Source organism: Equus przewalskii, chromosome 13, assembly GCF_037783145.1.
Source record: "Equus przewalskii isolate Varuska chromosome 13, EquPr2, whole genome shotgun sequence".
Taxonomy (NCBI): Eukaryota; Metazoa; Chordata; class Mammalia; order Perissodactyla; family Equidae; genus Equus; species Equus przewalskii.
The window spans coordinates 87,494,832-87,516,844 of NC_091843.1; the positions used below are offsets into that span (position 1 = coordinate 87,494,832).

General features: G+C 40.9%; 2 protein-coding genes across 6 annotated transcripts in view; one reads left to right on the forward strand and one right to left on the reverse strand.

Moving 5' to 3' along the window:
- IQGAP2 (IQ motif containing GTPase activating protein 2) overlaps positions 1 to 22,013 on the reverse strand; it is a 267,942-nt gene that overhangs the window by 81,514 nt on the left and 164,415 nt on the right. For 4 of the 5 annotated variants that reach the window (XM_070571602.1, XM_070571603.1, XM_070571604.1 and 1 more), the window contains 2 exons: positions 19,657 to 19,781; positions 13,425 to 13,588 (listed from right to left, as the gene is read on the reverse strand). In XM_070571602.1, the coding sequence (XP_070427703.1) occupies positions 13,425 to 13,588; positions 19,657 to 19,781 (289 nt within the window). Of the gene's footprint in view, positions 1 to 13,424; positions 13,589 to 17,095; positions 17,198 to 19,656; positions 19,782 to 22,013 lie in introns of those variants that run through there. The other variant, XM_070571606.1, reaches the window with a different exon arrangement.
- F2RL2 (coagulation factor II thrombin receptor like 2) lies at positions 1,533 to 8,876 on the forward strand. Its single transcript, XM_008541442.2, has 2 exons — positions 1,533 to 2,083; positions 6,301 to 8,876. Exons 1-2 carry the CDS (start codon positions 2,020 to 2,022, stop codon positions 7,371 to 7,373), a joined length of 1,137 nt encoding a protein of 378 aa, XP_008539664.1. The 5' UTR covers positions 1,533 to 2,019; the 3' UTR covers positions 7,374 to 8,876.

Here is a 22,013-nt window from a genome sequence, read left to right on the forward strand (position 1 = left end):
GCACCTGCTTCCACAATCATCTCCAGCTAGGTCCGCCATGTGGGTACCATCAGCTGTTAGTAAGATTTTCCATCTCTTGGGAGAATGGATGGGAAAGGTTCAAACAGGAAGCAAGATGGGAAGTTGAAGACCAGAGGAGGGATGGAGAGACAGGGGAGCAGGAATTATTTTTTCTCTGTTTTCAAGGCTAAGGAGAACCCAAATACTCCCCAAGGTATAGCCTAAAAACTAGGCTCCACACAAGTTCATTTATGTCTGTCTCAATGTTTTTGAAGGGTATTTACCAAGTTTATTCATAACTTATCACTGTAGAAGATGCACCATACAAACTTTCACCCAGATGAGAAGTTACCATCCTACTTCAAAATATTAATTCTATACGCCAAACAGAAGACAGACTTTGCACATTAAATGAATTTAAGGCAACAGTTTAAATCATGACTCACTGAACTAAAGGTTGCTCGAGTTAAATGCAAAACCAAGAGTAAAAACTGAATCCTACCACATCAGTAAGGTCTCCTTTCCAGTTGCTCACCAGAAGACTAGAAATATTATATCTACAGATGGCCACGCTTCACCTTGGGCTAAAGAGCCAGGTTCAACATGTGAGTTACAAATGGACGAAGTGAACAGAAACTAGGCCATCTGCACAAGTCATAAATTCCTGAATTAAGTTTTAATTTAAAAAGTACTCTCTTCAATATTTTGTACTTTTCTTGGTCATTATTTCTGCAACACGATAGCATTCTATCTCAGTTTGCATTACCATAAATTATGTGATCATCACACTGACTTTGGATGGCAAAACTCTTGGTGTGATGAAATTTAATCAAGATGTGAAAAGTTTACACAGATCAATTCCTTCCTAGCTTATGCCTCAGCCTTTAAGTCTCATGTGAAATTTGCATTTTCTGATTCTTGCTACATTTTATAGGCAACAGGCTGTTGGGTTTAGTGTTTAACCTTAAATTTCATTAATTACAGGAAAATCTGTTATAACGCAGTATTTTTTTCTACTGCATATTAAATCATATCCTCCAGAATATAACTACTTATAGAGGCTTGCATGTTACACAACAATGTGAATGTACTTAATGCTACTGAGTTGTTCATTTAATAATGGTTAAGATAATAAATTTATGTTATGTACATTTTACCACAATTAAAAAAAGCCTTATTGTAGACCTGTTCACCAATACTCATGGAATCAAGGCAGTCCTTGGCATGTCAGCGTTGTATTATGATTTTACTTTAATCATAATGTTGGTTGCCCCCGGCCCAGTTATCTGCCCCTGTAGACTTACTGAATAGCTCGTAAGAGATTGAACTGTGGCAAAACAAAACATAACACTGTAAAACCAAGTTCTGGCCAGGGACCGTTGACAAATTCAGACCAATGTGACAGTGCGCAAGAATTTTCAAAGTAATCAAGCACTTAATTTTAACTTAAAAAATGTTTGCTTCCCATGATGCATTTAATTTATAATTATGTAATTAGTTTAAGAATTAAGATTTGAAATAGCTGGGAGGATAAAGGAAAGGATAATTTCTGACAGCTTAATATTAAGCAGAAATTACACTCTGGAACTGCATTTTTAAAATGGGTAAAAATGAGATGAGACAGAGCTAAAACTGCTGGGCAGCATCTAGTTCCCGCTCCCTTCTGTAAAGGACAGTACACCATCTGCACTCTCTTACCGCACAGCTGTATCCTGGTGGGAAGGCCAGCATCTGTTCAGAATGGACCATTAGGGCGGGCAAGGGTTAAACAACATTCTCCGGGATTATGTACCATGCTCAGAGGCTTGGCCTGAGTCATGCACACTGAAACTTGAGTGCTGTCACACCCTTTCTCTGCAGAGGAGGGGGCACGCTTCCTGCCTGCAGAGCACAGGAGAGCACGCGTCTACAGAGAGAACAAGGCTTCCATTTGCTGTTAACACATGGAACTGAGGTGAAATGTGTTCCCCGATCATACACATTTGATGACGTCTGGGAAACGGGACTGAGGACATCAAGATGAAGGCTGTCATCCTGGCAGCTGCTGGACTGATGCTTCTGTCACCCACTCTTTGTCAAAGTGGTAAGCTCTTTTCGTACGGGGTACAGTGCGGGTGCTGGTTTGGTGACAAGAGTCACCTGAGTCTAATTTTCTTTGCATTTCACACAAATGGCAACCTGGAGGCAGCGTCTGATCTTAGTTATTAAACGGCGGCATCACAGAAGCGAACAGCTCGAGTTTGTTCACTCTGTTCAAACCTTGTCAAACAATAAGCGTCCTCTGCTTATATTTAAAAACTCGTGGCATAGCTAAGATTTTAGATCACTACAATTAAGAAACAATTTTCTTTGTGAGGAGTTTTTGATTTTCTAAGTATTTCCTCTGATTCAGGAAAGATGGCACTTTTGCAAGAGATTTAAAAAATCTTGTTTATACGTTCTGGTGAGGCACAAATAGGGGAAACCAGAATAACTCCCAGAAAGATGGAACGGTCTGCCCTCAGGAGTCAGCGATGCTAATGAATTAGTGTTTCTAAACGAAATACCTTTTCTGACTTTCAGTGGCACCTGGGAGTTCTCCCCACCCTCATATATGATTTTATAATTTTATAAGTGAAATCTCCTGAATACTATTATTCAACTGTTGACACGCTTCCTCTTTCACTCAACACGATGTTAGCCTGTAACCTCCTGCTTGCTCTCAAATTAACCCACTTGGGATAGATCTGTACCCACCACTCTTTTACTGTTAGGTACAGTCCAGGCAACACTGTTAGGAGCAGGAGAGCTGGGGTGAGGGGCAACCACCAGCAGGAAATAACAAAATTAAAGAAATAACAAACCTCTGTAAAGGAACGCTGCTTACACTGACAGTCGGAATGGCCGAGGCGGGTGGTAGGAGAGCACACACGGCTGTGAATCGAGTGAGCGAGTGTTTTCTGAGAGTGGATGAATCGAAATGCAGAATAATGAAAGGATAACCAAAGAAAAGAGGTTTGTGCAGGTGGTTCCTTCAAGATGCTGGTGGGGTTTGGTGGAAGTGAAAAGAGTGGAATTTAAAGGTGACAAAGTGAAAGGCAGTGAGGTTGCTTTCTTGGATGGGGTAGGGGAGAAACACGAGGGAAGAACTCATTATCAAGAGGCTCAAATCCATTCCCTTTGGATCAGTCTGTGTCCCAGGCCGTTAAACGTTTCAGAAGCATGATGCCAAACAGAAGCCTGTACAAAGAATTCAAATAAAATTAAAAAATATATAAAATTTAACAATGAGTACTATTCTTAAGGAAAACCAGGCATTAAGGGATAAAAGACTTATTGAAGCTGAACCAGATCCGGAATTCTCATGGGAAATGGAATCAAGACTTTTTCATGAACAGTCACTGTTTGGCATGCTTTTAGGCACGATGTCTTGCTCAATCAGAGGAATTTTCTGAAAACTGACAAACACTGGGTTTCAACAGCTCCCTTATCAGATCTGGAAGGGAAATAACTGGGACAGCACGTTCTCCAGCCACCCCTCTCCAGCTTCTACCTATCTGTAAAGGCACTTTTCTTTGGGTGTGGTCAGACGCAAGAATTTTCCAAAATGCAAAAGTGAGCAGAAGGATCTGTGTGGCTGGACTCAAGCGTCACACACACGCCTTCACAGTTCACACCAAAACACAGGCACAGACAAACGCCACTTCCCAGATTTTACTTTCCTTCTCTCTAATCTGTCTTCTCTTAAATGACACCTGAGCACCTCGCTGTCCTGGCCTGTTCAGGCAACACCCTCCCTCTGTTTCACACACTGAGTTTGCACAATCTCAGGGTTATGAGGCGGCTTCAATTCCACCCGGAGGCCAGCTGCTAGAGAAGAAAGCAGGAAGAGGAACTGGCTTTGAGTGAGAACCAGATTAGTAAATTATTAGTACTTTAACCTCAAGTTTTCAACATGTAGGAATTCCAAGGTAGAGTGAGGAAGACATGAGTGGCAGAGCAATGGCATTTTAAATTGGTAAGTACGAGGTGTATATTCAACCTAAAAGTCCATCTTAAGGTAACATTAGAAACTTGATAGAATCTACTTTCTATACATGTCAAAGATTAATTTATGGAAAAATTATATAACGAGAAACAGATTTGAGTACTAAGGTTTATTTTGTTTTTGAAGTTGCTCTTTCAAAAATTAGGATTGTTAATATCAACATGCCAAGTAATACCCAATATGTTTAGTATGTAGTTGTTGTTTCTTTTTTTTTCATTTCCAACTTCTTAAAAATCATCATATTGATTTCATCTTCTCATTTTTCTTCCTTTGTCTCCTCTCCCCTTCAAATCTGGCATTTCTCCTAAAGCCTCCCTTTGGATTCTTTCTTCTCCTCTCTCCCTAGGCCGTCCTATCCACTCCCACTAAATTAAACTACAGCCTCTACGCAGACTGAAAAGTCATACCTCTTATTCGGGCTCCTGGAGTTGTGGACTCAACACCTAAGTCTTCTAACCTGTCATGGGACATTTAACACACAGATATCCCACCAGCAACCCAAATTTAGTTAACACTAACAACTGAGGTCTTAGCTTCTCCCTGTGCTGCCCCTTGTCCCACGCTCCTCCATGTCATTTAGAGCAGAAACCTCCAACTCACTTCTGCCTCCTGCCTCTCCCTCTCCGCCTCCATCGCCAAACAGATGCCGGTCCCTTCGAGCCTCCATCACAGAGTCTGACGTGTTCATTGTCACCTTTCCACTGCCATCACTCTACTTCTGTAACTCACCATCTTGAGCAGCCTCCAAATCAGGCGCCCTTGCCTCTCCTTTCTTACCTTTTCAGTCTATTCTCTGCACTCTCCCCAAAGTCATCTTAAACACAAGTCAAGCCACAGTTATACTACTTTCCTGTTGCTGCTGTAACAAATTACCACAAACTTAGTGGCTTAAAACAACACAGATTTATTATGTTACAGCTCTGGAGGTTCAAGTCCTAAAGTCAAGGTGTCGGCAGGGCTGTGTTCGTTCTGGAGGCTCCAGGGGGGAATCTGTTTCCTTGCTTTTTTCAGCTTCTGGAAGCTGCCTACATTCCTTGGTTCATGGCTCCTTCTTCCATCTTAGAAGCCAGCAGTATAGCATCTTCAAGCATCTTTGACTCTTATAAGGAGTCTCGTGATTACATTTGGCCCACGCCGCCAATCCAGTATGCTCATCCCATCTCAAGATACTTAATCACATCTACAAAGTCCCTTTTGCCATACAAAGTAACAAAGTCACAGGTTCCAGGCATTATCAGATGGAATCTCTGGGGGCCCATCATTCTGTCTACCACAACGGTCATCCCTCTGTTCACAATTTTGCATGTGGACAACCCCAGTATCCATGAACGGGCAAATGATTTCTTAGTACAGTTTAGAGGGCCTTCAGAGATTTGGTTGTAATCTACTCATTCAAATTCATCTCTCAGATGCACCTTATTAGCATAAGACAATGTGTTTTTGTGCATCTTCTTCACTAGTCTGAGAGTTGAAGACAGGGATGGAGTTTATTTAAAACTGTATATCACTGGCATATACATATGCAACAAACACTTGTTGAATTAACTTATCTGATGTTCCCAGATTTCATGCCGCCCACACTATGCCTTTGTTCATATATTACCTACCAGAATTGTATTCGTCTATTAAATTCCATCTCTTGATGAAATTGCTCATCTTTGCTCTTATTCATCTTCTCCTTGACATTTTGCTCAAACATCTAAATCTATCATCTGAATGCCTATAGACCTTTTGTTTTTGTTTTTTTTAAAGATTTTTCCTTTTTCTCCCAAAGCCCCCCAGTACATAGTTGTGTATTTTCAGTCATGAGTCCTTCTAGTTGTGGCATGTGGGATGCCACCTCAGCATGGCTTGACAAGCGGTGCCATGTCCATGCCCAGGATTTGAACCGGTGAAATCCTGGGCCGCTGAAGCAGAGCGCGCGAACTTAACCACTCGGCCACAGGGCCGGCCCCTAGACCTTTTAATCAATATGACATTAGCCTATAATGGTCTTACGTGCTATTTTTCTTTCCCCCAACAGTATTATAAACTCCTTACATGCAACGAGTTGTCACCTAGTTTTCGCTCCTGCATGGGCTAGCATGGTGCTGGGACATACTAAATGCATTCCTGTTGATTACTTGATCTATAACAATTTTTCAAAATAAAAATAACTTTAAATTCTACAAGTACAGAGATTCTGTAGCATAAGATACTTAGTTTTATTATCTCCTGAACCATAGATATGGCTCAGCAACAGATAATATGTTAATACTTCTTTTCAATTACAGGCATGGAAAATGATGCAGACAACTTGGCAGTGCCAACCTTACCTATTAAAACCTACCATGGAGCTCCCTCAAATTCTTTTGAAGAGTTTCCCCTTTCTGCTATAGAAGGCTGGACAGGAACCACCCCAACTATTAAAATTAAGTGCCCTGAAGAAAGTGTTTCAAAGCTCCACGTGAATAATGCTACCATGGGGTACCTGAGCAGCTCCTTAAGTACCAAACTGATACCTGCCATCTACATCCTGGTGTTTGTAGTAGGTGCGCCAGCCAATGCGGTGACCCTGTGGATGCTCTTCTTCAGGACCAGGTCCATCTCTATGACCATCTTCTACACCAACCTGGCCATTGCAGATTTTCTTTTTTGTGTCACGCTGCCCTTTAAGATAGCCTACCACCTCAATGGAAACAACTGGGTATTTGGAGAGGTCATGTGCCGGGCCACCACAGTCATCTTCTACGGCAACATGTATTGCTCCATTCTGCTCCTTGCCTGCATCAGCATCAGCCGCTACCTAGCCATTGTCCATCCTTTCACTTACCGGGGACTGCCCAGGCGCACCTATGCCTTGTTAATGTGTGCACTGGTGTGGGCAATAGTTTTCTTATACATGCTGCCATTTCTCATCCTAAAGCAGGAGTACTATCTTGTCCACCCAGGTATCACCACCTGCCATGATGTCCATAACACATGCAAATCCTCAGCTCCCTTCCAACTCTATTACTTCATCTCCTTGGCATTCTTTGGATTCTTAATTCCATTTGTGGTCATTATCTATTGCTACACAGCCATCATTCGGACGCTTAATGCGTACGATCATAGATGGCTGTGGTATGTTAAGACGAGTCTCCTCATTCTTATGATTTTTACCATTTGCTTTGCTCCAAGCAATATTATCCTTATTATTCACCACACTAACTACTACTACAACAACATCGATGGCTTATACTTTATCTATCTCATAGCCTTGTGCCTCGGTAGCTTGAACAGTTGCCTAGATCCATTCCTTTATTTTCTCATGTCAAAAATCACAGATCACTCCACTGTTTACCTTACAATGGTGAAATCATCTTAGAGAACAAGGAAAGCTATCTGCAAAAACATACATTCTTGGGATAACATGTGCATAAGTGCAAGGAGCTCTATTTTCTAGCTCCATCTGTGAGCACCTAAGAAACAGTGGTTCAAAATAAACCATTACGAAAGCACTAGTTTTTTTTTTTACACACTTTATCAGTATTTTAAGAACGTCAATGCAGATGAAAGATATCACCACTTTCTTTATGGCAACTGACACATTTGCCAGACTGGTACTTCAAGCTCCTCTCCTTCTCTGAGGCTTATACTCTTGATGATTTAGAGGAGGAGGGTGGGTCAAGGGACAAAGGCACAGCCTAGGGAGAAGCTAAGATCTCAGTTCTTAGTATCTGGCATCATTTTTGATTCTTCTGCTTCCTTCAGCTCTCATGCTGGTGGCTGCCTCATCAGCTGATGCTACCTCTCTCAGTCTCTCACTAGGGTCGTTATCCTAACCCCAGCTTTGCCTTCTAACCATTCTGTTCACTGCCAGCCTGTCGTCCATTTCACCAGCCACTGTCAGATTAATCTTCCTCAAGTATCACTTTGGATACACCATTCAAAACTCCCAGTTCAAAAACCTCCATCAACTCTCCACTGCTTTGGAGTAAATTATAAATCTTTAGCTTGGCATTCAGAGTTGACTTTTTAACTTTACTTCCCAATAAATCTTGCCTGTGATACAGGCGCTAGCGAAGCTTCTTGCTTTGCCCTGATCTCAATTTCTCCTCTCTTTGCCCCTGCCTATAACTGGAAACCTATTTCTAACATGTTTGCCTTAACTCTTTCCATCTCTTGAAGTCCTCAAAGGACCATTCTTCCCTGATTCTCAAGCTAGAAATTCATTTATCTCATCTGAACTTTCAAAGCACTTTCTTGTTTTTTTATCATGGCACTTATATGCAGTTCATTTATATACAAATATTAATTCCATAAACACTTATTAAGTACCACGTATGATAGAGAAAGGACTTGTCCTCTTCCTTCTTAGAGCTTCTTGTAGCAACCTTAGGCCCACGTTTTCCCAGGGTCTGTGGGGCCCAGCTCCACGCGTTGTACATCATGTGGTGGAATGAATGAAAGAGTAAAATCCCAAAGCATCTAAACAGCATGAAAGCCCATCAAATTCACACCGAGAAGGCAAGGTATTCTGTATGGCATGGGACAACATCATTTTTGGTTGGCCATGTTAAAAAAAAACAAAAAAGGAAGCTAAGAATATACTCATGAGGTCACTTAGAAGTTTAAAATATCACCTCTATTATTTGTCTTCTTTATGCCCAATTTTTAATAGGGAAACAATATTTTGTTATAAACACCCAGTATATTCCTGTAGGTAAATGACTCCATTTCCTTTAGTATATGGATTAGATAAGAGGTGGGGATTAGTGGCTAAGGGCATGAAGGATTGCTGAGATGAATTTTCTAGTCTGTAGGAACATGCATTGACCACATACTTTGTAATAACCAAGAAAACAATAAAAAAAACATTTTAAAAGCATATTTTTGAATGTGCAGAGTGTTCTATTTCATTGGACTTAGGTAACAAAAAAAAAAGAAAGAAAACAACGTGTACATGAAGACCCTTTACGGTCTGTGTGTGGTTATGCGAAGAATAAGAATCAGATAAACACCAAAGCAATCAAGAAAAACAAATCTAAAATAAGTTTCAAGATGACAAAAACTTCAATGGAAGGAATTGGTTTCTGCAAATAAGTCATCGACTGTAAAACAATTTTACCTAAGGAAAAAATGCAGCAACGTTCACTTGTCAAAAGCACACTTTAATTTTTATGCAGTAAATACATATGTCGCAAAACAGAACTTTTTAGGGGCATAATTCATATGTTCTCATGCAAAGCTTTTAATTTTAATAGCTCACAATTCACTGCCTCCAGTGAATACACACAGAAAGAGTCTTCTCTGCTAAGTAAATGCCAACATACTCATTACTCAGCCCTTCCCCAAAAGACAAGAGGAATTTGGTGCCTATATGAGGTTATACTGGAAACACTATTAACAAAGACCAAGAATCCTCACCAACTTACATCACTGTCCTCAATCTCAGACAAAACTGAGTGTCCATCCTATTAAGATGCAACCCATTGTGACTTTTAATGGCTGTATACTTGGGTGCAATCTTTACTTTAAATTGTCAATACCAGTAGTGTAATTGTCTTCCATTATTTTCCAAGGCCAGACTATGGAAAAACAAGGCACAGAAATTTTCAGGCATCGAAACAGCGGAGGTTAAAAAACAAACTGGAAATTTTCAGGTATCACAACAGCAGAGGTTAGAAAACAAACACAGAAGGGGTCGGCCTGGTGGCATAGCATTGAGTTCGCATGCTCTGCTTGGTGGCCCCATGTTCGCTGGTTTGGATCCCGGGTGCAGATGTAACACCGCTTATCAAGCCATGCTGTGGCAGGTGTCCCTCATATAAAATAGAGGAAGATGGGCACAGATGTTAGCTCAGGGCCAATCTTCCTCAAAAACAAAAACACAACAAGCAAACACAGAGATCCCACCAAATAAACAAGAGAATCAGATTTTTTTTTTCCCCAGGGAAACAGAACGGGCTGAGAAAGGAATGTTTTAAAATTAATGGACAGAGAAAGAAAACTGTGTTTAAAAATAGCAGTTTAATCAAATCAGATTCGTTGCTTGGAGTTGTAGTGTTTGAAATCTGTTAGCTATTGCCAATATAGTTCAAGCCCTAATTTTCTTTTTTTCTTTTAAAGATTGGCCCTCAGCTAACATCTGTTGCCAATCCTTTTTTTTTTTTTCCCTTGTTCTTCTCCCCAAAGCCCCCTAGTACATAGTTGTATATTCCAGTTGTAGGTCCTTCTGGTTGTGCTACGTAGGACACTATCTCAGCATGGCTTGATGAGCGTTGCTAGGTCGCTCCCAGGATCCAAACTGGTGAAACCCTGGGCCGCTGAAGCAGAGCATGCAAACTTAACCACTTGGACGTGGGGCCAGCCCCAAAGCCTAATTTTATAGACCAAAAGTGGTTTAATACCTGATCTAGAATGCAGATCCCTAGGCTCCTATTTAATTCTCTGATTACACTATTAAAGCTACAGCTTCCACACTTAGAAAGGATGCCTAACAGCCGGCCGGCAGAGCACAGACTCAGGGAGGCTTCTGAGAGCCCTCCAGAGGGCCTGTGGGGTTCCATCTCCATCTAGAGCCCTTAGATTGGAATGCTCTTGAGGGGCCCTCCACTGCCTGCTCCTGAAAGTTTTGGGGAGTCAGTCTCACCTCAAGGACAAACCCCCAGGTGGCTGTGGGCAGAGAGGAACCCAGGTCTATCTCTATCCTGTACCCAGAGGATCCCAACTCTGGTTTGTGGACAAAGCAGACCTTGTGTCTGGTAAGGACCTTGTGATGCAGACATCACTCACCTGCGTGGCAGCCGGAGGCACCCACGATAATATGGCTACATGATTGAAGCACTTTTTTTGGGTGTTAGGCTCCATGCTAAATGCTATACACTCACACATATATTCACAATTATCAGAATTATATGTTAACATATTATATAAAATATAAATATGCAAATATATATTATTCATTTAATATATTAATATTATATATATATCATCATTTAATCCTCACCATAATCCTGTAAGGCAGGCACTATTATTCTCATTTCACACATGTGAAAACTGAAGCATAGACAATTTTGGTGAATTGACTAAAATCCCTAGCTAATTTGTGGCAAAGCCAAGATGTGAATAGTGCCTGTCTGTCTCCAAAGCAAAGGACTTTATCTTCCAATGCTGTGCCATGTGCTCCGGCCACAGCTCCATCAGTGGGACAGCGGGAGGCAGCCCACTCCTCCTTGTTGACAGGGTCCTCTCTCCTCCCCCTGGGATGTGGGGCCACAAGGCTTGGGTTTGAGTCTTGCTCTCCCGCTCACTGGCCCGGCATTCAACCTGAGCCTCAGGTTCACTCACATCAGCTGAGAGGGCGCCCACCCCATAGCTGCTGCAAGGCTCAGATGAGCACGATTTAAGTGAGGGGATTGGGAAAGCAGAGGGTAAGGCTGCTGCCGTCCCACCAGAAGGCTAAGAGCGCAGAAGGCCCCTCCTTAGGGGATATTTTTCTTCACCTCAAATGAGGCCGTTTAGTGGTGTGGAGCGAATAGGATTTATACTGTTTTGTTCTTTTACTTTTATTGACTTTTTATTTATTAAATTTTTTTTTTGCCAAGTACTACATGGTAGAAAATTGAAAAGATTCAAAAATACATCGTCTTCATCCCTAGCCACTCAATTCCCTTCCCCAAAGGCAACCACTTCTGTTTGCTGCTGGAGACCAGGTTACGTCAAAATGTTTCTAAGCACTTGAGTAAAAGTTAGCGGCTTTGAAGGAACACCTGGATCGGGGCAGTAGGTCCTGTTCCAGAAACTAGAAAAGTTGCTGGGGGATTTGGCCTTCATGAGTTTACACTGTTTCTTGAAAGTTTAGAAACACTAAGTATGTAATACACGCTCTCTGTAAAAAATTTAAAAATCCCAACAGTACAAGAACAGAGGGAAAAAGAAGTCCCGTCCATACCAGCCTCCCAGTTCACCTTCCAGAAGGTATCTCCTTCCAGAAACATTTTATGCACATCCAAGCACACATATCCATGGGCATGCATCCCATGTTTATGCATGTAGAAGCCTGCTTTTCTCATTTAACAATATCCATATTAAAGATTGTCCAATATAGATTTGCTCATTCTTTTTGATGGCCATATAGTATTTCACTGCATGGATATACTGCAATTTATTTAACCAGCCCCATCTTGATGGACGTTTAGGTTGTTTTTCGTCTTTTGCTATTACAAACAATGCTGCAATAAACATCCTTTTCCATCTGCCTTAATGCACAATAACATATGTTTCTGAATCAGACAGACCAGGTCATGGTCCCAGAACTGATTACTTTTTGGGAAGCTTTGGAAACCTTACTTAGTCTTTGTTGCATTATCTGTAGGTGATGATAGCGATATTTAATTCACAGGCTCTTATGAACTGTTATGAGGACTACATGAGATAATATACATAAAGCACCTAATATCATGCCTGGCAAACAGCAGATACTCAATAAATCTTTGCTCTAACCAATGATGTTTTTCCTGTTCCAGGTAAGGCTGTTCCCAGGTTCTAAGACCTATACAAAGGAGATGCCCACCCCTTTCAATTAGGCTTGCACCAGGGGGCATGGCAGCTACAAGTGGTGAGGTCCCAGGTAGCGTCACTCCCACGCTCAGGTGACGGTCATCAAGCCTCGCCACCCAGCACAGTACTCTTCCAACAGTGGCCAGCACCTGTGGGACTCCTCATAACATCAGTACAAGCTCTGCAGTCAGACAAAACCCTCTGCCCTTCAATGGGACCCTGCCCAGGTCAGTGTCCTCCCAGGCCTAGAACAAACCTTGCTGGCACCCACCTAGCACTGCATTACCTGCCTGCTTCCCCCGCACCTAAGCAACTCTTCCTTACCTCTCAGGTGCAGCTCCTGTTCTAGCTCCACACCAACTTCTCTTAGGATTCCAGTCCACACCACCACCAACCATCTAGGAGTCACCCTGTGCACTCCTTGTTTTGACACTTTGCCACATACTTATCTCTACTGTTATTTATTCTATATGCCTCAGTAAGTTTCTAAGCATTTTGAGGATAAGGTCAGAGAACCTTCCAATGGTATCACATGCTGCTTGTAGCCCCTTTTCCCTACCAGATGCTATCTACCACGCTACGAACACAGCATGTGCTCAGTACATCTCCAGTGACTTGGCCTCTGAACAAGAACTCACCCACAACTGAGTTTCTAATGAAAGAACAGAAGCAGTAGTCAGCTCTGGAGTAGCTGCGCCCTCATGTGTAACACCAGGAAAATAACAGTCCCATTACTTCCATTCTGATTCACAGGCAATTGACAGGACAAGAAGCTCACGAGCCTTAGGAAAAATGGGTAAAAAATATTCCCTCTCCCTCCCTCTTCCCAACCCAGGTCTGCATATTTGAAAGAAACAAACCCGCTAAGACTTACCATGAATTTCTGTGATTTGGCATAGGACAAAACATCCTGGTAGTGCTGGGCAAGGCCTGGGTCCACATAGTTAATCTTAGCAGTGGGCAACAGGAGGCTATCTAAAGTTTTCAGAGGGTTCCCTTCGTCTATAGCTTCATTGATGTATCCTACAGCTACAAGTCCTAGAAAATGAAGAAAAAGCTTTCCTGTTAAGTCAGGACATTGTAAGTTCTCCAGAATCACCTATTGCAAAGATTTAGTTGGAAAGAGGGGTGGGGAATGTGCACACACACAAAACTATAAGAGCTAGTTAACAGGTACAGCCAAGGCTGCAGGATATAAGATCAAGGTACAAAAATCCATTTTATCTCTATACACTTGCAATGGATAATCTGAAAACGAAATTAAGGGAAAAAATTCCACTTAGACTTCAATTATAAATATATTATAATCACTAAAAGAATAAACACAAGAGTAAATTTAACAAAAGAAGCATAAGACATATACATTGAAAACTATGAACCATTGAAAAAAATTAAAGATGACCTAAATAAACGGAAAAATCATCCCATGTTCATGAATCAGAAGAGTTAATATTAAGATGAGAATACTCCACAAATTGATCTATAGATTCAATGCAACCCCTATCAAAATCCCAGCTGCCTTTTTTCAATGGAAATTGACAATCTAATTCTAAAATTTATATGGAAGTGCAAAGAACCAAGAATAACCAACACAATGCTGAAAAAAGAAGAAGAAAATTGGAGGACTCTTCTAAACTTCAAAACTTATTACAAAGCTACAGTTAATGCTGCATGGTACTGGCATAAGGGCGGACATGTAGAGCAATGGAATAGAATTTAGAGTTCAGAAATAAACTCCTACATTTACAGTCAACTGACTTTTGACAAGGATGCCAAGATAATTCAACAGGTCTTCATAATAGTCTTCAATAACAAATGGCACTGGGACAACTGGATATCCACCATAAGAATGAAGTTGGACTCCCTACACCATACCATACACAAAAACATAACTTAAAATGGATTACAGACCTAGACATAAAAGCTTCAACTATAAAACTCTTAGAAGAAAATAGGAGTAAATCTTTGTGGCTTCCAGTTAGGCAATACTTTTTAGCTATGACACCCAAAACACAAACAACAAAAGAAAAAAATACATTGGCTGCTGTAAAAATTGAATCTTTTGTGCTTCAAAGGATACCATCAAAGAAAGCGAAGACAAACTATAGACTGGGAGAAAATACTTAAAAATTCTGTTATCTGACATACCACTTATATAAGGAACTTTTACAACTCAACAATAAAAAAGAAAACCCAATTTAAAATGGGAAAAGGACTTGAATAGACATTTCTTTAAAGAAGACATACAAATGGCCTATAAGCACATGAAAAAATGCTCAATATCATTAGCGACTAGGAAAATACAAATCCAAATCCCAATGAGATACCATTTTGTACCCACTAGGATGGCTGCAATATAAAAGACAAGCAACAACCAGTGTTATGAGGATGTGGTGAAATTGGCACTTTCATACATTGCTGGCAGGAATGGAAAATGGTACAGTCACCTTGGTAAACAGGCAGTTCCTCAAAATATTAAACATAGAATTACCACATGATCCAGCAATTCCACTCCTAGGTATATACTCAAGAGAATGGAAACCGTATGTTCAGACAAAAACTTCTACATGAATGTTTACAGAGGCAATATTTATAATGGCTGAAAAGTAGAAACAACCCAAGTATCCATCAATTGGTGAATGGATAAACAAGATGCATATCCATATAATGGAATATTATTTGACTTAGAAAGGAATATGAAGTATACTGATGCATGATACAACATGGATGAATCTTGAGAACATTACACTAAGTGAAAGAAGGCAGACACAAAAGGCCACATATTACATGACTCTATTTATATGATACGTTGAGAATAGGAAAATCAATAGAAACAAAGTAGATTAGCGGTTGCCAGGGGATAGGAGCAGGGGGAAAAGGCAGTGATTACTAATGGGTATGAAGTTTCTTTTTGGGGTGATGAAAATCTTAGATAGTGAATTTCGATAGTGGTGATGATCGCACAACTTTATATATCTCAATGAAGCCGTTATAAAAAGTGGGGATAACTTTATGTATAGGTAGCGGCGGCAATGCTAATTTCTGGTGTAGGCCTCAGATAAGAATGCCAAGACACTGGATGATGGAAACAGAATGCCAGAGCTGGAAGAATTTAATGCAGAGATGTACAGAAAAGAAAACTGGAGTACAAAGAGGTTTGGATATACATTCTATTCTCTGGATTATTCTACTTTGCCACTTTGTAAGGGACACCAAAAGAGAAAAATCAAACAATTTAAAATCAAACTGTTCCCCATAGTGTTAGCAGAGTGAATTTCTAGGTCAATGCAATCTGATGCTGTCCAGTGGAACGTTTGATGATAGAAATGTTCTGTATCCGGTCTGTCCAATATGGCAGTAATTAGCCACACGTAACTATTGAGCATTTAAAATGTGGCTAGTATGACTGAAGAGCTTAATTTTAAATTTTAATTAATTTTAATTAGTTAAAATAGCCACATTTGGCTGGGAAGTGTAGGTAGGACTATGTTAATAGAAGTTAACATAGTTATGCATGTTATGGGATATTTTTATGTTCAAGTATCGCTAATTAATATCAAAAATTGTTTTCTATAATGCCAACTGGTCAAATAACATCTGGAGCCCTAATTCATGGATGTACCAAAGGATGAAAAAGCATATCCACCAGTTTTACCTCTTACCATCTCTACCACACCACAGGATCTTAGGACATAGACGATAAGATCCTGGAACAAAGAGCACAGAAGCCAAGCTACGGAATTGGAAAAGTCTTTGAAACTCAAGCAAAAGAGGTCTATTTGGAGCCCACTTCTCAATAACATCTTATTACTAAAAATAAACTATCAAATAGTCATAAAATACTGTAGCGTATGTACGTATATGCGCATATACATGAATATACGTTTATATATGTACACGCATACATGCACATACATATACATACTAACTCACAGGGGGCTTTTGCTTCCCAGGTTAGTGCTGACGGACAAGACCCAGTAAAGAAGCTAAACATTAACAAGCAGCAAGTTTAGAAAATAAACATTCTTAAAGCCAAACATTATTTTGTCAGTTATTTTTCATTAAAGTAATCACAAGTCACTTTACAAACAGGATATGCTATGAAATAGAATAAGCACTTCTAATTTTCAAGAAGCATCTTCATCGTGACATTCAAATTAAGGTACAATATTTAACTAAGTATCTCCTGAGTAAATCACCCCATAAATACCACCTTGCTAAGAATGACAAGATTTACCTAAAATGCTTAGAAATTATTCCAGATTATACTACTTAAATATGTTTGAAGAAAAAGCAAAAGTACTTCTCTAACACGCAAGTTACATCATCTCCAAAAACACTGAAAGAACTCGGGAAAGTCTGGGTACCACCCACATAAAAGGTATCATCATTTTACCCTGTAGTATTTATAAACTGGAGAGCACGGAATACTTCATGTCATTCTCTGGACGCTCCCTTGGGCAGACTTTTAAACACCCCATCCAAAAACGATCTTAACAGAATTAAGTCTGAGAAAGAGAATGTGTGTTCCTAATGGCCAATCACCTGGGACTGAGTGCATGCCAGCTGACACGACTGAAATCATCTGCTTAAGTTTTTGATGTGTTTCTAAGAACACAAGCTGCTGAGGTCATAGTAAATGACCTCATAGGAGCTGACAAACCTACCCAGAAGACCCCTGGGTGCATCTGCATCACTTCCTCTGTTTGTAAGTAAAGGGGAAGTCCCATTTGAGCAAAGACTGCGGACTCTCAGTCCATGGCCCACTTCTGTAAGTCACAGGGTGATGCTATAACATTCTAGTTCAATGAGAGAGTGAGCACTCTCTTAGAGGCTGTGTATTTGAGACAGCAGATGAGGTAACCTACAGGGAATAGTACCTACAAAATTTAAAAGCAATAATTCAAAGGAAGAAAACTTCCCTGTATAAGCCACATGCTTGAAATAATGTTCTTCTATGGCTCTGAGAAAAGTGAACGTTCCAGCAAGAAATCAATAGAGCATCCAAGCCTGAGAAAACGCGTTTAGCAACTTCTCCATTAAATTCACCTTCCACATTTATCATTTCCCCTTAGCTGCATACCTTACCCACATCACGATACAGACATAGGATTAGACCTTGGAATGCATGGCAGGAGTGGGGTGGGGAGAGCAATGCGCTTTCAAGATGTCCAGGAAAAATTCTCAGTTCTTCCAGATGATTACTATATTGTGCAACTCATGCCTGTTCATGATGGTGTATTTTTTTAAATTGACCTTTTAAAGCCATTACCTAAACATATGACATCAAACTCAATGCTTCATGAACTTTAAACAAAAATACCTCATTTTGACAAAACAACAAAACAAACCAAGACACAGAGGAATTAAATCTTCTGTATTAAATTCCCCAAACTCTAGAAAGGAAATATTAGTCTCAAACAATTGTTCTGGTTATGGCATAAGCCCTTCAGGACAGGATGCTTAAAAGAAATGTGATAATAGCCTTGTGATATATCCCATGCAGAATTAACTTACAGCACAGTTACCTAGATAAATGCCATACCAGGCTTTTGCTTAAAAACGTCCACCTACAAAAGACCAGTTTCTTTTTAATTGATACAAATGTTACTTGTTTTTCTTTCCTGGCCAAAGCAAAGGCTCTATTTGATATCCTGGGGCAAAAATGGCACTCCCCTACCAGTTTTAAACAATGTCAAGAATGAGAGTAAAACTACAATTGTTCAGCGCCAAGAATTAACGCACCTTCACATGTGTAAGCGGCACATACAGAAATCACCAAAACAGACCTGGACTGTGCGGACTGCCAAAGGACTGGGAAAATGTTACAAAACACAGAAGGAACATGACTCCTTGTTTTGCCCACTCAAAGAGAGGAGTCTCACCCTTGAGTGGCATTAGCCAAGCACCCAAAGCATTGCTGTTGGAGACTGAGTGTGGAGCTGGGGGTCAAGGAGGAAGGCAGCAGAGTGGAGGCCTGGGGGACTGAGCTTTGCTACAAGACACACACCAGCATTTTCTCCCCCAGATGATGTTCAACATCTGCTCAAATTCGTGCTTCCCTCTTAATTAACATCTGGCAAGAACCACGAACTCCCAAGCCAACATGTCAGAAGAGAGCTGAGTGGGCTGTGTGTAAGCTGTCTGATGGCAGGGGTTCCAAAAGGCCTCACTGAAACGAAATGCAGGGGCCACAGAAAGCAGAAGTTTAGATCTGTACACAACTTGGAAAGGACAAAATTGAAAAGGTGGTTAGGGGTCACAGTAACTGTGGCATGTATGGTCCACGGTGTCAAGGCAGCACACCTGGACTCCGTTAGGGGCCTAGAGTGAGAAGATGCTTAACAAGAAACCAAAGCCGGCCTTGATGTTGCACACAGGAAATAGCGAAGAGAGAGAAGAAAGTTTTCTTCTATGCAAATGCAATTTGCTAACTAACAAAGTCATATGTTTTATCTCAACAGTGATTTTAGTATCACAAAGAGAGATATAGCATTAGAAGACTAAATTTAAGATCTTGCCAAAGCATACTAGAACAAAACATCATAAACTTCTGAGAGAAGTATCTGCCTATCCTATCAGCAAAGTTAGTGCAAGAGAGTTAGAAAAATAAGTTAAAGCTTGAGTGTAGAAGGAAAGTCAATGACATCAGCAATCCTAACCTAGTGTCAAATTGCTTGGAGAAAGCCAAAGAAGATGGGGTTGGCTTGTTTGTTTTTATGGTGGAAAAGGCAGCTTGAACTTGGTAATTTATGTACAGAAAAGCAATGAATATACTGATTGCTGAGTTACACAGCTCCTCATTCTTCACTCTTATTTTATAACCAAGAGGCAAATGATAAGGCAGCAAGCTGACATTTGACTAAGCAGGTTTCAGAGCAGAACTTTTTGGGATTGTCCACTTTCATGCTGGTAGCTCGTAATTTCTAGAATCACAGCAAATCACCATGATTTGTGATCATAAAGCAACAATTACATACATATTAGGGGAGTGAGCTCTCGTAGGGCTCCACGGGCAAAAATGTGCAGCCCTCATCTAGAGAACTAAGTTGTCCAGACACCCTATTCTCCCACGATCCTAGAGAAGGAAAGCATTCCATACTTACGGTCATTTTCTTCTTGAATTTCAATATTAACCATATCAATACAATTCTGAATTTCATTCCAGCTCAGGTTATCTTGCCCTTGGGAGAGGACTTCCAGTTTGAGGGAGAGTAGTGCATTTGCATAACTGTGGACGAGAAAAGACCATGGCACCGGTCAGAGACTGTCATTCTTTGTTCATGTCATGCATCTTAAACTTGACACACGTGGCCGAATACAGATGTTACGAGGTCAGAGAGCAGAAGAGCAAGTGAAATTGTCTTGTGGAGCTTTGTCAACATACAGCAAACCCACTTATACTGATTGTGTTTTTTTCCTTAAAAATATCTCCATATACAAATGCTGTTTAATTAGAGTTCCTCCAAATCCAACCTTGTACCTAACTCAAGCATAAAAGCCCAGGGCTCTCAGCCCTGTGAAATCACCTTTCTCTTCAGTTACTAACTTTGCTTCTCTTTGCATGTCTTGGTTCTGCTCAGTCTCCAGATGACTGTCATGTGATAAAATTCAGAATTACCGTGGTTCTCAGCCTTTCCATCAAGGGTCCTTTTTACTATTTTTCTTGTTCCTTCCAAAATCTGAGCTTTCAGAGAACTTTTCAGCTGTAACCCTAACATAGCTGGGTTACCTTGAGGCCTAATATGCCCACTGAGAAGTCAAATAAAATGCAAAGGCAGTTCCAGAAGCCTTGATGAATAACACCCATCTTCCCTGCATGTTTTCTTGAAGAGATGGTGCATGCTGAATCAGATACCCTAAAATTCCCCCTCACTTGCCCACTTCTCCTAAGGCTTCATGGCAGCCACTCACCACCTCTCTTCTGTGTCCACTCACTGCCACCACTCTTACCCCTCACTTCTGACCCTTAACCCTCCTCACTCTGCACAGCCCTCTGGAAAACAGAGTTTCGGTCAACCACTCCAATTATTTTTCTTGTCTTGGGAAATTTTAGGGAAAAAAAATGATCCATCATGATATATTACTAAGAAACTTTCATTTCTCGATAATCACTTTTCCCATATAAAAATCACAGAACCAATGTCACAGCCATAAGCTAACACGAGCTATTCCAGCCCGAAGTAAAGAAACTTGATAGTTTAGTTTGCTTTTGCGTCTTGACATCAGGGAAGTAAGGACCAATCCTCTGCTGCTTCACCTCGCAGTTTGATTTCTGACTACACTTGTGGATCTGCTAACAGCAGAAGTTAAAAGAAGTAGTATCACACTGAGCCTAAAGCTGTTTTCCCAGTGTCACAAATTTTCTCAAAGTTCTGCATGCTTCAAGGTGGCATGGAGGTGTCTTCCACAGAGAGTAGCTTGAGAGAGAAAAACATCATTCAAAATACTGAGTGGTATGGAGGATTCATCATCTGTGGCTGAAAGAGGCATCACCCAATGCAGGCCTGAAATTGGTAAATGCCACGCGTGAGATTCCCCCTTACCAGGAGTTATCAGGAGTCCAAGACAATACCCTGTTATACTAGGAATATATAATAAAGAATTCTGACCACAATAATACTATGGATAAATGGCAACTTGCATTGGTTAGCATCCCTTATGGATGGGGCCCATTCTATAATAAAGCGCCAAATCCTCACAGGCATGTCACACACTTCACATCTGAATGATGACCCATGGGAATAAAATGAGAAAGCTTAAGGGCGAATGTGGGGGAAAAAACCACAATCACCCATCATTTCTTTAGAAATGAACAAACACTAGTCAAAGGGAAAAGATTTTAGGAGCAACATAACAGAGCTCCACAGGCTTTCCCATGCATTAGTTTCTAGGACCAAAGGTGTCAACTTCGGAAAATAGTCTGTACTTGACTCAAACAGGTCTGCATCCTCCTCCCACTGCTCTCAGAGCTCTCCTCACCATCTCTTATGGACAGACTCGGAAGATGATATTTGTCACAGACTGAGGAAGCTTTGAGAAGATTGAGACTCCAGTTCAGTCCAGCAGATGTTTATCAAGCGCTAACTCTGTGCAAAGCACGAAGCAGCACCACAGGGACTTCAGGACGAGCAAGGTGCAGCCTGGCCTTCAAGGAGCTTTCCGTCTAGTGGATGAGAAGGCAACAATGCAAAAAAGGTGCAAAAGCAGAGTACAGGAAAGGCCGTGAAAGCAGAGAGAGTTCACGAGAGTAGAAGTGACGGGGTTCTCAGGAAGGGAGGAGGAAGGAAAGCCTTAATGGTGCACACCTCCCTGGTGTGGGCAGGTGCTGAACCAAGCACTTAATCCTCAAAACTGTTCTGCAGACGCAGAGTAGGTGTTTTTGTTGTGTTTGTTCTTGTGCTTGGAAGGGCTTGGCTAGAAAGAGTCTAACTCAGGTATTTTTTGTTCCTCTAACTACATC

What these genes read in the sequence shown, in the direction of transcription:
- F2RL2 (XM_008541442.2), top strand. Translation starts at nt 2,020, where the DNA reads ATGAAGGCTGTCATCCTGGCAGCTGCTGGACTGATGCTTCTGTCACCC. An exon ending in ACCCACTCTTTGTCAAAGTG is followed by an intron (nt 2,084 to 6,300) that starts GTAAGCTCTTTT and finishes TTTCAATTACAG; the next exon opens with GCATGGAAAATGATGCAGAC.